The 12,831-nt window shown below is 48.1% G+C and overlaps 2 protein-coding genes across 2 annotated transcripts; one reads left to right on the top strand and one right to left on the bottom strand.

Moving 5' to 3' along the window:
- The first annotated feature begins 2,404 nt into the window (after positions 1-2,404).
- LOC127339186 (uncharacterized) lies at positions 2,405-5,218 on the top strand. The gene is made up of 8 exons (XM_051365063.1): positions 2,405-2,618; positions 2,730-2,858; positions 3,204-3,455; positions 3,575-3,731; positions 3,944-4,128; positions 4,256-4,468; positions 4,545-4,871; positions 4,976-5,218. The coding sequence occupies exons 1-8, from the start codon at positions 2,415-2,417 to the stop codon at positions 5,216-5,218; spliced, it is 1,710 nt and encodes a 569-aa protein (XP_051221023.1). The 5' UTR covers positions 2,405-2,414.
- Positions 5,219-5,475: 257 nt separating this feature from the next.
- On the bottom strand, positions 5,476-9,890 carry LOC127341035 (uncharacterized). The gene is made up of 8 exons (XM_051366803.2): positions 9,696-9,890; positions 9,465-9,568; positions 8,401-8,458; positions 7,043-7,369; positions 6,669-6,923; positions 6,418-6,570; positions 6,150-6,302; positions 5,476-6,034 (listed from the first exon to the last, which is right to left on the bottom strand). Exons 4-8 carry the CDS (start codon positions 7,359-7,361, stop codon positions 5,775-5,777), a joined length of 1,140 nt encoding a protein of 379 aa, XP_051222763.1. The 5' UTR covers positions 7,362-7,369; positions 8,401-8,458; positions 9,465-9,568; positions 9,696-9,890; the 3' UTR covers positions 5,476-5,774.
- Between the last annotated feature and the right edge of the window lie 2,941 nt (positions 9,891-12,831).

Raw genomic sequence — 12,831 nt, forward strand, 5'->3', positions numbered from 1 at the left:
ATCGATGCTTCCGCCATCTCCACCCGCTGAGCGAGGTTGGGGCGACCGGATCTCACCGTCGCGCCTAGCTAGCCTCCCATCACACCGATCTAGGGTACACGCGAGGTGTTTTGCGCGAATCCGTTGAGGATCCGCACCCTTCGATTGGTTTTACCGACAGAATTCAGCGATCTCGCGACTGAGAAGATGGAAAAAAAATCCGGGATCGAAACTGCTACTGATACCACTTGCTAGGTACTAGATGTCTGCCCTCGCGTCACGCACAGGTAGCTGGATCATAGTCTCAGATTTTCTTACATAGAGGGAGTGAGATCCAGGGAGAGAGGAGAAAGGAGTGCAGCAGCTCGTTACAATTATCATCCATGCCTCCCTATTCTGGAACGGTGCCTTTAGTCTCCGTCATGACTTCTTGGGCCACTTGGGCCATCTTCCTCTCATGGGATCGCCTTGCATCGCGCTTCCTGCGGTGGGTACGGCCTGGGCCCATAGCATCGTAGTTATACTGGAAAATGGGATAAGAGCATAGATTCAGCTGGCACCCAAATCTGCACAGAAACTGAGGAGAAACATTTCCGTATAACTTTCATCATGGCGATTCTTTTTTTTTTTTTGAAACGGAGGCAAAAGCTTTGCCTCATCCATTAATTAAGAAGAAGGTGCCCGATTTTTAGGAGAAAATCGGACAAAAACCTACAAAGACAGGGCCAAGCCCACACCCACCCACACGACGCCGCGAAGGGCATACCGAGCCACCCTGGCTACCCACAGAAGCTACACAAACGCGAAGCTCGAGTTGGCCTATGCCAAACAGGTGGCTCCCCAAGAAAAACCGGTAGCTCCGATTTTGACGACGAGCCCTGGAGAGGAGATGCACAAGACCTGCGCCGAAAAGGACCTTCACCGCCAGACCGCCCCTCGAAGGTCATCGTACACCACCCAAAGGCAGCTTCGACTTCACAGCAAGAGGAGACCAACTTGAAGACATTCGGACACGCCGGGACGGAGCCGACTAACACGGTCTTGTAGCAACCAAACCATGCTCAACACCATTGTCGTTGCCACCCAAGCCCACCGTCGAGAGTCACCTTATCGCCCACGTGACCCAAGGTCAAGCACCCTCGAAGATGACGAACATTCGGAGCCGCCGCTCCGACATACGCTGCTCCATCGCGCCCTGCACGTCTACCAAGACCACCACCTTCCGGGGCCGCCGCCCCGACATACCACCGCTCGCTCTCGAGCTGCAACACCGCACGAACCATGAACCCGCAGCCCAAGCTGCACAGGGCAAACGGCCGCAGACCACGGGCATCACACCAACTCATCCGGGGCCGCCGCCCCGACATAACGTCCGACCGTCCTCTCAAGGACACGTCCGACCGAGCCGACTGCCCTGCCGCCCACACGGCCAGGGCCGCCACCCAAGCTGTGGCAAGCCGCATCCCCGCACCATAGAGATGTTACCGCACCGCCTTCCGGGGCCGCCGCCCCGGCACACAGCCATCCTGAGGCCGCCGCCTCGGCATCCTCCAACACAGACGGCAAGGCAACGCAGCCCGGCAAACAAACCACCATCGCCGAATGAAGGTCATGCACTCCAAAGACGACGCCTCCAAGAAGGGAAGCGACGAGACCGCCGCCGTCGCTCGCTCCGGCCGAGGCAAGAGCTTGGGTTTTCACCCGGAGGGCACGAAGTCTCGAAGGCAGGAGAGGTGGGAGCTCCACGACGATGCCTCCAAGAAGGGGAACGGCGCCCTAGGGCGTCGCCATCGCCGGCACCGATCAAGTCGGGTAGAGCTTTCACCCAGAGCAAGCACCTTCCCATCGAGAACTCCTTCACCGGCAGGACAGCCAGCATGCCATCACCGCCATCCACCAAAACGCCGCCACTGCCCGGGGGCGCCGCCCCGGCACACCACCACCATCCAGCTGCCGATGCCCTGCAGCACCTCCACGCCAAGGGGCCCGTGCCGGCCTGCCGCAGCACCGCCGCATCGCTCAGACCACCCGCGCCCCCAAGCCGGCCCTCGTGGCCCAGATCCGGCCCGCCGCACACTGCCCCGCGCCAGAGGCCGTGCTCCCCATCCCGCGCGACCACAAGCGGCACAGGCCGGCGCCGGAGCAGGCTACCACGCCGCCCGCGCGGCCGCAGCAGCAGGCCACGCCGCCACCAACACCAGCGACCCGGGGCCGCCGCCCCGGCCTACCGATTCTCCCGCGCGAGCCACGGCGAGAAGACCCCTGCCCACCTTTGGGGACAGGGCCCGCCGCCACCGCGGCGATGGCCGGCGGCAGCGGCGGCGAGGGGCGGCAGCGGCGGCGGGGAGCTCCTTGGCGGCGCTAGGGTTAGCTCCCGAGCCGCCCAGGTCGAGCGACGCGAGAGCGTTTTAAGCCCGTCCTGTTTTCATTACATCATGGCGATTCTAGCAATTTATCTAACACCAAATAGAGTTTCTTCTACCACCAAACGCGTTTTTGGAGCTGCTCAACAGGTTGATAAGCTAAGTCAGATGGATTGGTGCAATTTCACTGCTAGCTACCTCTTTGAAGGAATCAAGGAATACAAACAATCTAATAAGCCACTCATCAAAGTAAAGGGTTGTGTCCACATACTCAGCGTAAGAAATATTCCAATCGCACTGGTGGAAATTAGTTACTCATTTAGTCTAAACAATTGTTGTAATGTGCTCATGTTTTTTAAAAATATTTCCATTGCTACCGCAATGCAGGTCATATTCATCGATTTGGTGAAAATTGGTGCATTAAAAATACCAGGGGGTTTTCCACGAATTGGCATTGTCACTACTCGGCATAACAAATTGGCAACTTCGTGTTCACATCCCTTCCGTGACTATCAGGTATGAACTCATCACTCATGCACTAAATCTTGTAAGTTACTTGTAATACAATTTTTTTGCTTTGAATAACAAGATTCAAAATCGTAGGTCCCCTTTTTTCGCAGGAAGCAAATCATAGATAGGAGCATTCTCTATCCTGCCCTGTAACATGTATACATGCAAATAAAGTAATACTTTTTGCAACTTGCGTCTCATCTAGCATTTATTTACCAAATGTAATGATCGTTCAAGTTTATTACTTTTGTGGAATTACATTTAAGCAACATCTGTCATACGTACTTATGTTCCCCCTATGGTGCATACATGTTCGCTACAATTAAACTTATGTGTATTCTGATCGGATAGGTACGTCATCTAGAAGAATCGGTCTATGCTTCTCTGCTTGATAAAATACCGAAAGATAACATTATAGAAGGGAGAAAATGTGCTGACTCTGATACAAATACTGATGCTGGAACTGATCAGTTTGGTACAAATGTGGAAGATACCACATGCAACAGCACCAAGCTAATGGAAACATGCCACTACTCACGGGCCACAAGATCTCATGAGGAGGTAACTGTCCATTACTCACGAGCCACAAGATCTCATAAGGAGGTAACTGATTTTTGTTTGTGAAGCTTGAAATCAGTTGCAAGGTGCATATAATTTTTTTTTAAATTGATCTCATGTTTATATTTATCTGGGTGGTATATATCTCCGGGATGTTTAAACAGCCAGAAGATCCTCTCGATCATGGCAGATCTATTCTTGGGGCATCTCAGAAGGAACATCTCGTTTCAGCAGAGCTTGGCAGTGCCACATCATCTCCTAATACATTAAGTTTGGCCATTGTTGAAGCTCCTGAATTAGACACCTCAACTCCGTCAGCAGGTTCAAACCAGACACTCATTCATAATAACATTATCGATAACTATGTTATAAGTAAAAATATTATTTTGTTATCTTTGCAAAACGCTCTTCTTTGGTAAGCTCACCTGATACAAGTACATGGCTATGAAATGGAAGCATTTTTTCTGTTAAAGTTGATTTATTATTTTATACATCTCAGATAACTCTACGCTGTAACACTTTTTGAATTGCAGTACCTAGTTTATCCGCAGAATCAGCATCTCATGAAGACACTCACACCAGACACAAAACATTGGATATCTCCGCCAATGCTGATAGTACACGTCATCACTTCGTGGAGCAAGAGCACATAAACTTTCCAAGAGATGGCCAGCAATTGCAGTCCAACGGGCCTTCTTCAAAACCTTATGCTGCCCAAGTTTGTCATCACACTTCACCTTTGTCACTGCATTTTGAATTTTGCAGATGATTTACATGTACATAGTGGGTGACAATTCTACACAGCATGACATGGATGTGATGAGTACTCCATGGTTTCTTTACAGATTGCCGAGGGGATGCAAGTTGCTCCAGATGTTTCCCTGGGAAGGAACAGGGCTTCTCCGTCGACGATGGAAGAGGGTTGTCGGACCGCCAAGAAGGCGAGGGTGGAGCAACCCAGCGGCTATGTGCAGCCAGCTGGAGTAGGCGCGGTTGTGGACACGAGTTTACTTAACTGCCCCCTCTGTTCCCGTCCCTTCAAGCCTCCTGTCTTCCAGGTTGGAGTAATTTTCTGTCGCCCGTTCTTTCTTTGTGATCTTAGAAATATCTCATAACAAACTTCGGTTTGTGCAGTGCAAAAGTGGGCACTTGGCTTGTGGCACCTGCATCGCTGAGCTCCCTGTCATTCGCTGCCAGAAGTGTGAGCATGGTGGTGCCTTTGACGTCCATAACATGATGATGGACACCATCGTCTTGTCTGCCAAGGTCAAGTGCTCGCATGGTGGCTGCCAGAGCTATGTCAGCTACCATGAGCTTGATGACCACCACTCCACCAGAGCATGTGCCCGTGTGCACCCTGCTACTGCACCGAGCCTGGCTGCGGCTTTGTCGGCCTTCCGCTGGCGCTCCTCAGCCACCTCACAACTCAGCACTCCTGGCCTCTCCACAGCATCGAGTACGGTAAGGAACTCCGGCTTCAGGTGCCGGTTTCGGAGCCACGGCATCTGCTCCTCGGTGAGGAGGAAGATTGTGTGCTCCTCTTGGTTGTGGGAGCTGTCGGCCAGAGCAGGGCTACTGCCGTGTCCGCGGTGCGCTTAGGAGCATCCTCAGCTCAGCCGCGGTACATGCTCAATATTTTGGCATACTTGCCACCGGTGGTGGCTGGCCGCAGGGCGCACATGCTCCTGCTGGACATGGATGTAGAGAGCAGCACCAGGCCTGGTGAGGTCGTTGTGGAGGAGCTGTCATCTTACTTGACAGTGCCGCCTGTTAAATGCACAAGAACATCAAGAGTTTTGGTACAATGAAAATTTCACAATGTATTTGCGGCTCTCGCGAGTTTCAGTCTATTGCTGGTTGGTTGCATATCAGCTTGAAGGCAGGATGCTAATAACACAAATGGTTTTCTCAACATCCAAGTAACATCAACTGTGTGACTTTCCCAAGTACACATCCAGTAATATGCATGACAGAACAAGCTGAAAATCTATGTGTGAGAGATATTAAGCTGGAAGCAGCAGCTTGAGAGATCTCTCTTTAGTTTTAATTTGGAATACTCAGAAACTTCTGAAGAAATAAAGCATCTGGAGATAACCAAGTGATGACCAAGGTACATACTCCGTAGTAAACTGTTCATACATTATGTTGCAAGATACTCAGGTTGTCAAAGACAAAGGGCACATAAAAATCTGAGATATATGGGGCAACACGAGCTCCCACCATGCTAGAATGCAACGATAGTGGTTCCTGAATACCGATGAGACAAACTAGAGCAACAATACTGGTTCCATAAATACGAATGCGGCAAATTAAAAGGTACAACAGTTAGACAGTTTCATGGAGGACCATATTCAGTTGACTAACTTAGTTTGCGTTGTCAGTAGAGAAGGTCTTTGTAGATTCTGCATTGTCGCTAGCGGCATCCAATTCTTCTGCTGGCTTGAGCATGCGAGACCTCTTGTGACTGGTTGTCAGCTCCTCGACAGGATTGTTACAACATTCGCGCAATCTAGGACTTCTCCTTGGAGTACTTGTGTGGTAGTTCTTTTTAGGATGTTTCGCTCTAGCCAGCTTTGTGCCACCATCTTCAGACGTTGGAGCCTTCGGAGTGGTATAAGCCAGGTCTGCAGCATGTCACTGTTAACTTCAAACTAGGAACCGTTGCAATCTTTGCTCGCAATGGATCGTTTGTATGGTAAACATACAACTGACCTTACAAAGGGATAGAGATGAACTTACTGGGGAGTGGAGCTGATGCTGGGGAGGTAAGACAATTCTTTGATTCAGCAGTATCAAGAAGCGCCTTTTCCATACCCGAGGGCGCTATAGTAACTCCGAGCTGTGTGTCACCATCTTCAGAGGTCAGAACCTTCGGAGTGGTAGAAACCAGGCCTGCAGCATGTCACTGTTAACTTCAAACTAGGAATCGTTGCAATGTTTGCTCGCGATGGATCGTTTGTATGGTAAACACACAACTGACCTTACAAAGGAATAGAGATGAACTTACTGTGGAGTGGCGTTGATGCTGAGGAGTTAGGACAATTCATTGATTCAGCAGTATCAAGAAGCGGTTTTTCCATACCCGAGGGCGATACGGTAGCTCCCAGCTGTGTGTCGCCATCTTCAGAGGTCACAGCCTTCAGAGTGATAGAAGCCGGGCCTGCAGCATTTCACTGTTAGCTTAAAATCGGAACTGTTGCAATGTTTGCTTGATATATGGATAGTTTGTATGGACACAGGGGATAGATAAGGACTTACTGGGGAGTGGTGCTGATGTTGGGGAGTTAGGACAACTCTTCGATTCAGCCGTATCAAGAGGCACTTTTTCCATAGCCGAGGGCAATGCGGTAGCTACCAAAGCATTTGCAGACTCGGTATCCTCTTGACTTCCTTCGGCAACTGAGACAAATGCAGTCTGCGCATCTTGACTTCCTTCACCAGCTAGGACAAACACATCCTGCTTTGGGTCGCCAACTTCAGAGGACAGAACCTTCGGAGTGGCACAAGCTGGGCCTGCAGCATGTCACTGTTAACTTTGAATAGGAAATTTCCACAATGCATGCTTGGTGTGGATTGTTTGCATGATAAACACAAAACTGATGAACTGAACTGAGGGAGAATAAAAAATATACTGGCAAATGGAGCTGATGTTGGGGAGTTAGGACAATTCTGTGATTCAGCCATATCCAGAGGCGCCTTTTCCATAACTGAGAGAGATGTGGTAGCCACCGAAGCATTTCCAGATTCAGTAGCTTCTTGACTTTCTTCACCAGCAGAGACAAATGCAGCTTGCCCATCTTGCTTTCCTTCATCAGCTAGGACAAACACAGCCTGCCTATCCAGCAACATCGCCTGGGGCTGAGTTGCAATGTTATCCTGCTGAACAGTCTCCTCGTCGCTGGTCAAGTCAATAAAATCATCACTCACTTCTATGAAATCTATAACTGTCATCGTGTAGCCTGAAATAGTAAAACAGCGTGAGCAATGCTGAATGAAAAGTGACAGCAGCAATCAAAAGAAGTTGATGCCATATCATCAATAAAATATTTTTCCCCAAGGTACACAAACAAGACAGGGACAAAGGAAACAACGGTAAATCGGCAACCAAAGGAACTTGTCTCTCTCTAAGAGTTAAGATATAGCATATCAAATGTAAGCATGTACTTTAGACCTTGACAGGCTCTCTAACTTGGCTCCTACCCTCCTTCATATTAATACATTCAGAAAAACATAATAATACAAAGGACTATTGATGAAAAAAATTTGCTATCACTATCTTCATAAGTCCAGTTGCAAACACCCTTATAATTAAGTGTTAAGATTCTAAAAAGTTTGATTTTATGAACTGTAGATGCTGCTTTATTTCTGACACGTCCGTTCAATTTACAGTGTATATGGAGCAGTCAACTTCCTACTGGTTCAGTTAAAAAAAAGGGATTACATGCTGGTTAACAGAAAATGATTGACAACATCATTGAACAATTTTTTAATGAAGTTTCAATTTTTTGTCGAACAGTAGAATTTTATTTACTGAATTTCATACTTAAGTCACAAAATTATAGGATTCCGAACTTCTAGCAAATTTATACATAAAACCACTAAGCAAAGATGCATCTTGTTGGTGGAGAAAAACTTGCTTGCAGTTCAGGAGAGCATGGATGCAGATGTGCCTTCCAGGCAGGCTCTTTGGCTGCTTATAGAAGTACGGTCAATTTAAATATGATTTGTTTAGGTTACAACATACTACGGTCAATTTGAATATGATTTGTTTAGGCTAAACCGTACTACTATAAGTAGCGGAAACAAATCATTTTACTGCTGCCATCTTTAGGACATCTATGTTTACCACACCACTATAAGTTGACCGTGTTGGGATGATTGAACTGTTGATGGTTTTAAAAACTGAAGACTGCTGGCAGGTTTACTAATCAATCCGTAAGTTCCAGAGAGATTTATCTAAAATGAACAAATCTCGGAGAGTTGGACAAACCTTCTTTCTCTGCCTGTTCTTCTCACTCAAGCTTCAGACTGTTCTTGGCCTGCTTTCTCTAAGAAAAGGGCAAAGGAAAAATTGTAATAAGTCGGCAACCAGGAACTTATCTCTCTCTAAGATAGCATATCAAATTTAAGAAAATAAATTTCCATAAGTATATTATACTTTAGACCTTGACAGGCTCTCTAACTCAGCTCCTAGCATCCTTCATATTAATAAATTGAAGTAAACATAACAATACAAAGTATTATTGGCGACAAATGTGCTGACACTATTTTCATACGGCTAGTTACAAACATCTTTATAATTCAGTGTTCCGATTCCAAGAAGTTTGATTTCATAAACTCTAGCAGCTGATTTATTTCTGGATCGTCCGTGCAATTTACAGTGTACATGGAGAGCAGTCAACTTCCTACTGGTTGTGTTTCAAAAGAAAAAATGGTTCCCAAACTGGTTAACAAGAAAAGGATTGACAGACACACTGAAGTATTTTGTTGCAACTTACAAAGTTCCAAATTTTGCGTCAAAAAATAGAGTTTCATTTACTGAATTTCACACTTGAGTGATAAATCTTAGGATTCCGAATTTTCTACCAAATTTGTACAGAAAATCTCCGAGCAAAGATGTATCTGGTTGGTGGAGAATATTTTGCTAGCAGTTTAGGAGAGCATGGATACAGATCTGCGTTCCAGAGAGGTACTTTGACTACGGATGTGGTTAGCCTAAACAAATCATTTATTTAAGTTGCACCACTACCAACGCCAGGAGATGTGTGTTTACCGTACTACTAGAATAAGTTGACTGCGTCGGGATGATTGAGCTGTTGATGCTACTAAAAGACTGAAGACTGCTGGCAGGTTTACTAATCAATTCATGAATCTCAGAGAGATCTGTCTAAAAGGAAGAAATCTGGAAGGCATGGAGCAACCCTTCTTTCTCAGACTGTCCTTGTCACTACCAACTTCAGTTCAGGGGTGTTGATGCTTAAAATAACTGAAGACTACTCCAAGATTTACTGGCGAATTCGTACATTTCAGAGAGAAAACATGCATGGAGCAAACCTCGTTTCGCAGATCTTCCTTGTCACTCCAGCTCCAGAGTCCAGACTGCTAGTTCCCTCGGTCCTTTCCAAGAAGAAAGTGGAAAGCAAGCGCGGCAAACAAATCTGCAGGGGAGGGAGAGATGCCTGGGTAAATTGCTTCTCGCAGTGAAGAGAAAACAGAGCAATTTTTAACTTTTAGAAAAGAAATTTGGGAAAAGAGAGGACGATGCAGGAAACCAGGGTTCCTCACCAACAAGAGGAATCGACCAGTCTTGGCAACACGCTTCCTTTCCCAGATCAAGATCACCGGCGGTAGGTAGGTAAGTCAGGAGACCTAGGTTTGGAGCGCTGGCTGGCTTGGAAACTTGGAACTGTACTGGAATGCTAGAAGCAGGGCGAGAGTGTGAGAAGTGGTACTCCTGCCTGAGGAGTTGGGAGTTCGGGACGGCTCCTCGGGAGGCGAGGGCCCTGTTACTGTTACTGTTTTTTTTTTTTTTTTTTTTTTTTTTTGCAACAAGAGCGCCCTGGTGAGGGGTATTTTTTTTTTTTTTGCCCCTCTTTACTTGGTACTTCTATAATTTGCCCTTAATTACTTTGCAATGGATTTTTTGCCCCTCTTTACTTGGCACTTTAACAATTTGCCCTTTTTGAATTATTTTGTTTTATTTTGAGGATCGGGCTAAGAACCCTGGACCAATATACCCCAACATAAATTCCCCTTGTTTTATTTCTCATCCACATGGCTGCGCCGCCAATGTCGGGCCTTGTCTCAGGCCCTCTCTGCAGCCTGCAGCCATAGTCGAGCTGCTCCTTGTCAGCTAAGATTGAATGGCAGGAAGAGCACATAACAAGCACGAAGAGCACACCGTCGCCACCACCCTCCCGTGTGGCGTCGCCTTCCCCAACCTTCGCGAGCTCGTTCGCCGCTACGCGCGATAGAACAGAGAAGAAAGTGGTCAGGATGAGTAGGGAGTCGCAGTGGAGTAGAGAGGGGAAAGGATCAGCATTTGGGGAAGAAACGCCGGTCTGACACGAGCGACACTGCTTGATTTGGGCGCTCGGGACGGGAAGCCATGGATGGTGGGCGGAGTGGAGCGAGGCCACATCGGAGGAGGGCGAGAAGGTGGAGGATCTGGGCAGTGGAGGGGAGGATAGCGACCGGTGCAGTTCGCCGGCTGGGGGGATGTGTGGCAGAGCGTCCGCGCCATGGAAGAAAACGGTTGTTGGCTGTGCAAGTCGCGTGAATCCCAGGGTCAAATACTCATATGGGATTGATGGGCAAAGGTGACCTTTCAATGGGGCTAATCAGTCAGAGGGCAAATAGTTTAAGTAGCAAGTAATGAGGGGCCAAAGATACATTGCAAAGTAATGGAGGGCAAATTATAGAAGTACCAAGTAAAGAAGGGCAAAAAGTAAAATTCCCCCCTCTGATGATGACAGTGGCTTTGGGTTTGGGATCTTTTCTGTGTTATTTCTTAAAAATATATAATTCAATAAATAATACGCATTTTTGGAAAAAAATCAAAATTAATAAGGTATTAACGTTGTTTAAGTATTAGGTCAGGCCGATAAGAGCATCTTCACCCGTGCCTCCTATACGGCCTCCGGCTCTGGTAGGGCCGATTTACGAGTCGTACGGGGGGCGCGGGAGAAAAACATAGCATATATATGGTGCGAACACATCGCAACTCATACAAACTATATAAAAATATAAATAAAAAGAGAAAAAATAACTAGTTGCGTTGTAGTCGCTATCATCGTCGTCGGAGCTGTCGTCCGTGGGCGGCGGCTGGTTGCTGCAGCCCTGGCCGGCCGCTATCACACTAGGACAGAGAGTCCTCAAGCTCGACGAGGATCGACGCCTTCTTCTTCGCCTTGTAGCGTGACCACCCAAACGTGAAGTCGTCAGTGGCTGGCAGGACGTCATTGTACGACACCAACATGGTCGCTCGTTGCCCCTGGAACTCCTCCAGGCCATCCGCCATTACGAATTGGAGCTAGCTCGCCCAGTAAACTTCGGCGGGGACTTCCACACCTCTTCCGCCTTCGCCTTCTTCAGCCGCGAGAAGCCACCGACGTTGTCCTCCACACTTCGACCGCCTCAACCCTGCCGTTTTCGGTGAAGTGGCCTCGTCGATGTAGAGGGCACTACTCCTCGGTGTCCTTGGCGCTCGTGGAGGAGGTCACGGACGACGTTCTTGATGAAGACGATGATGAGGTCATCCTCTGCGACGCCCACCTCTGAGTTTGATAAACCTTGGGTGATTCACTTAAGGGAAACTTGCTGCTGTTCTACAAACATCTGCTCTTGGAGGCCCAACACTGTCTTACAAGAATAGAAGCGTGCGTAGACATCAGGCCACCGTATTCTCCTCGAGCCTTTCCTCCAAGGAGAAAAGCCTCGATCCACTAAGGGACCCTTGAGGGTGGTCACCGAACCCGTACAAGCTTGGGCAAACTCCCAAGTATCAAGCTTAAGGCAACTTCACAACACGGAGGCTCTCAAGCATAAGGTCACAAGAGGCTACAACACGCCACACCGGCAACAAAGCCACCAAGACACCAATGCGCCACAACCGGCTCCAAAACCACAAAGGCTAACACACTCCACAAAGGCCACAACGCCACAAAGGCCACCACGCCACAAAGACGATGAGGCCACTAAGGCTATAAGGCCACAAAGGATACAACACCACAAAGGCAACAACGCCACAAAGGCCACCCCGTCACAAAGACGACAAGGCCACTAAGGCCACAAAGGCTACAACACCACAAAGGCAACAACGCCACAAAGGCCACCACGCCACAAAGACGATAAGGCCACTAAGGCAAGAACACCACTGAGGTCAAACGCGCACTCTACGAGATCGAAATCCCGGAGAGAACCCAAACCGATGCACCTAATGCAATGGCTAAGAACACCACTAAGATGCCCAAGTTATTCTCTCCCAAATTCCAACAAAGCTACAAAAGCTATTGGGGGAATAAGGGAGGAAGAACAAATATGTGGAGAAACACCAAGAAACTCCAAGATCTAGATCTAGCAAGATCCCCTCACTTGGAGAGGGATTCAATTGGTGAAGCTCTAGATCTAGATCTCCTCTCTCCTTTCCCCCAAAAATATGCAAGAAATAGTGGGGGGATCAAGAGGAGGAAGAAACAACTCAAGGTCAACAATGGAGGAGAGAGAATGGAGGGGAAGAAGTGGTTGGGTCGGAGGTGGAAGAGAGGTATATATAGGGGCCCAGAAATATAGTTGTTGGGGCAGAAAAACTGTCAGATTCGCGCCCGAGCGGTACTACCGCTCGTCAAAGCGGTACTACCGCTCGCGCACAAACTGAGCAAATAACATACGAAAAGATGCCCCAAACTGGTAGTACCGCTCT

Source organism: Lolium perenne, chromosome 3 (assembly GCF_019359855.2).
Source record: "Lolium perenne isolate Kyuss_39 chromosome 3, Kyuss_2.0, whole genome shotgun sequence".
NCBI lineage: Eukaryota > Viridiplantae > Streptophyta > Magnoliopsida > Poales > Poaceae > Lolium > Lolium perenne.

Excerpts from the sequence above, each read along its gene's own strand:
- LOC127339186 (XM_051365063.1), top strand. The coding sequence starts at position 2,415 with ATGGCGATTCTAGCAATTTATCTAACACCAAATAGAGTTTCTTCTACC. Across the intron at positions 2,859-3,203 it reads ATCCCTTCCGTGACTATCAG|GTACGTCATCTAGAAGAATC; the intron begins GTATGAACTCAT and ends CTGATCGGATAG. Across the intron at positions 4,129-4,255 it reads CAAAACCTTATGCTGCCCAA|ATTGCCGAGGGGATGCAAGT; the intron begins GTTTGTCATCAC and ends GTTTCTTTACAG.
- LOC127341035 (XM_051366803.2), bottom strand. The coding sequence starts at position 7,361 with ATGACAGTTATAGATTTCATAGAAGTGAGTGATGATTTTATTGACTTG. Across the intron at positions 6,571-6,668 it reads AACATCAGCACCACTCCCCA|GCCCGGCTTCTATCACTCTG; the intron begins GTAAGTCCTTAT and ends GAAATGCTGCAG. Across the intron at positions 6,303-6,417 it reads AGCATCAACGCCACTCCACA|GCCTGGTTTCTACCACTCCG; the intron begins GTAAGTTCATCT and ends GACATGCTGCAG.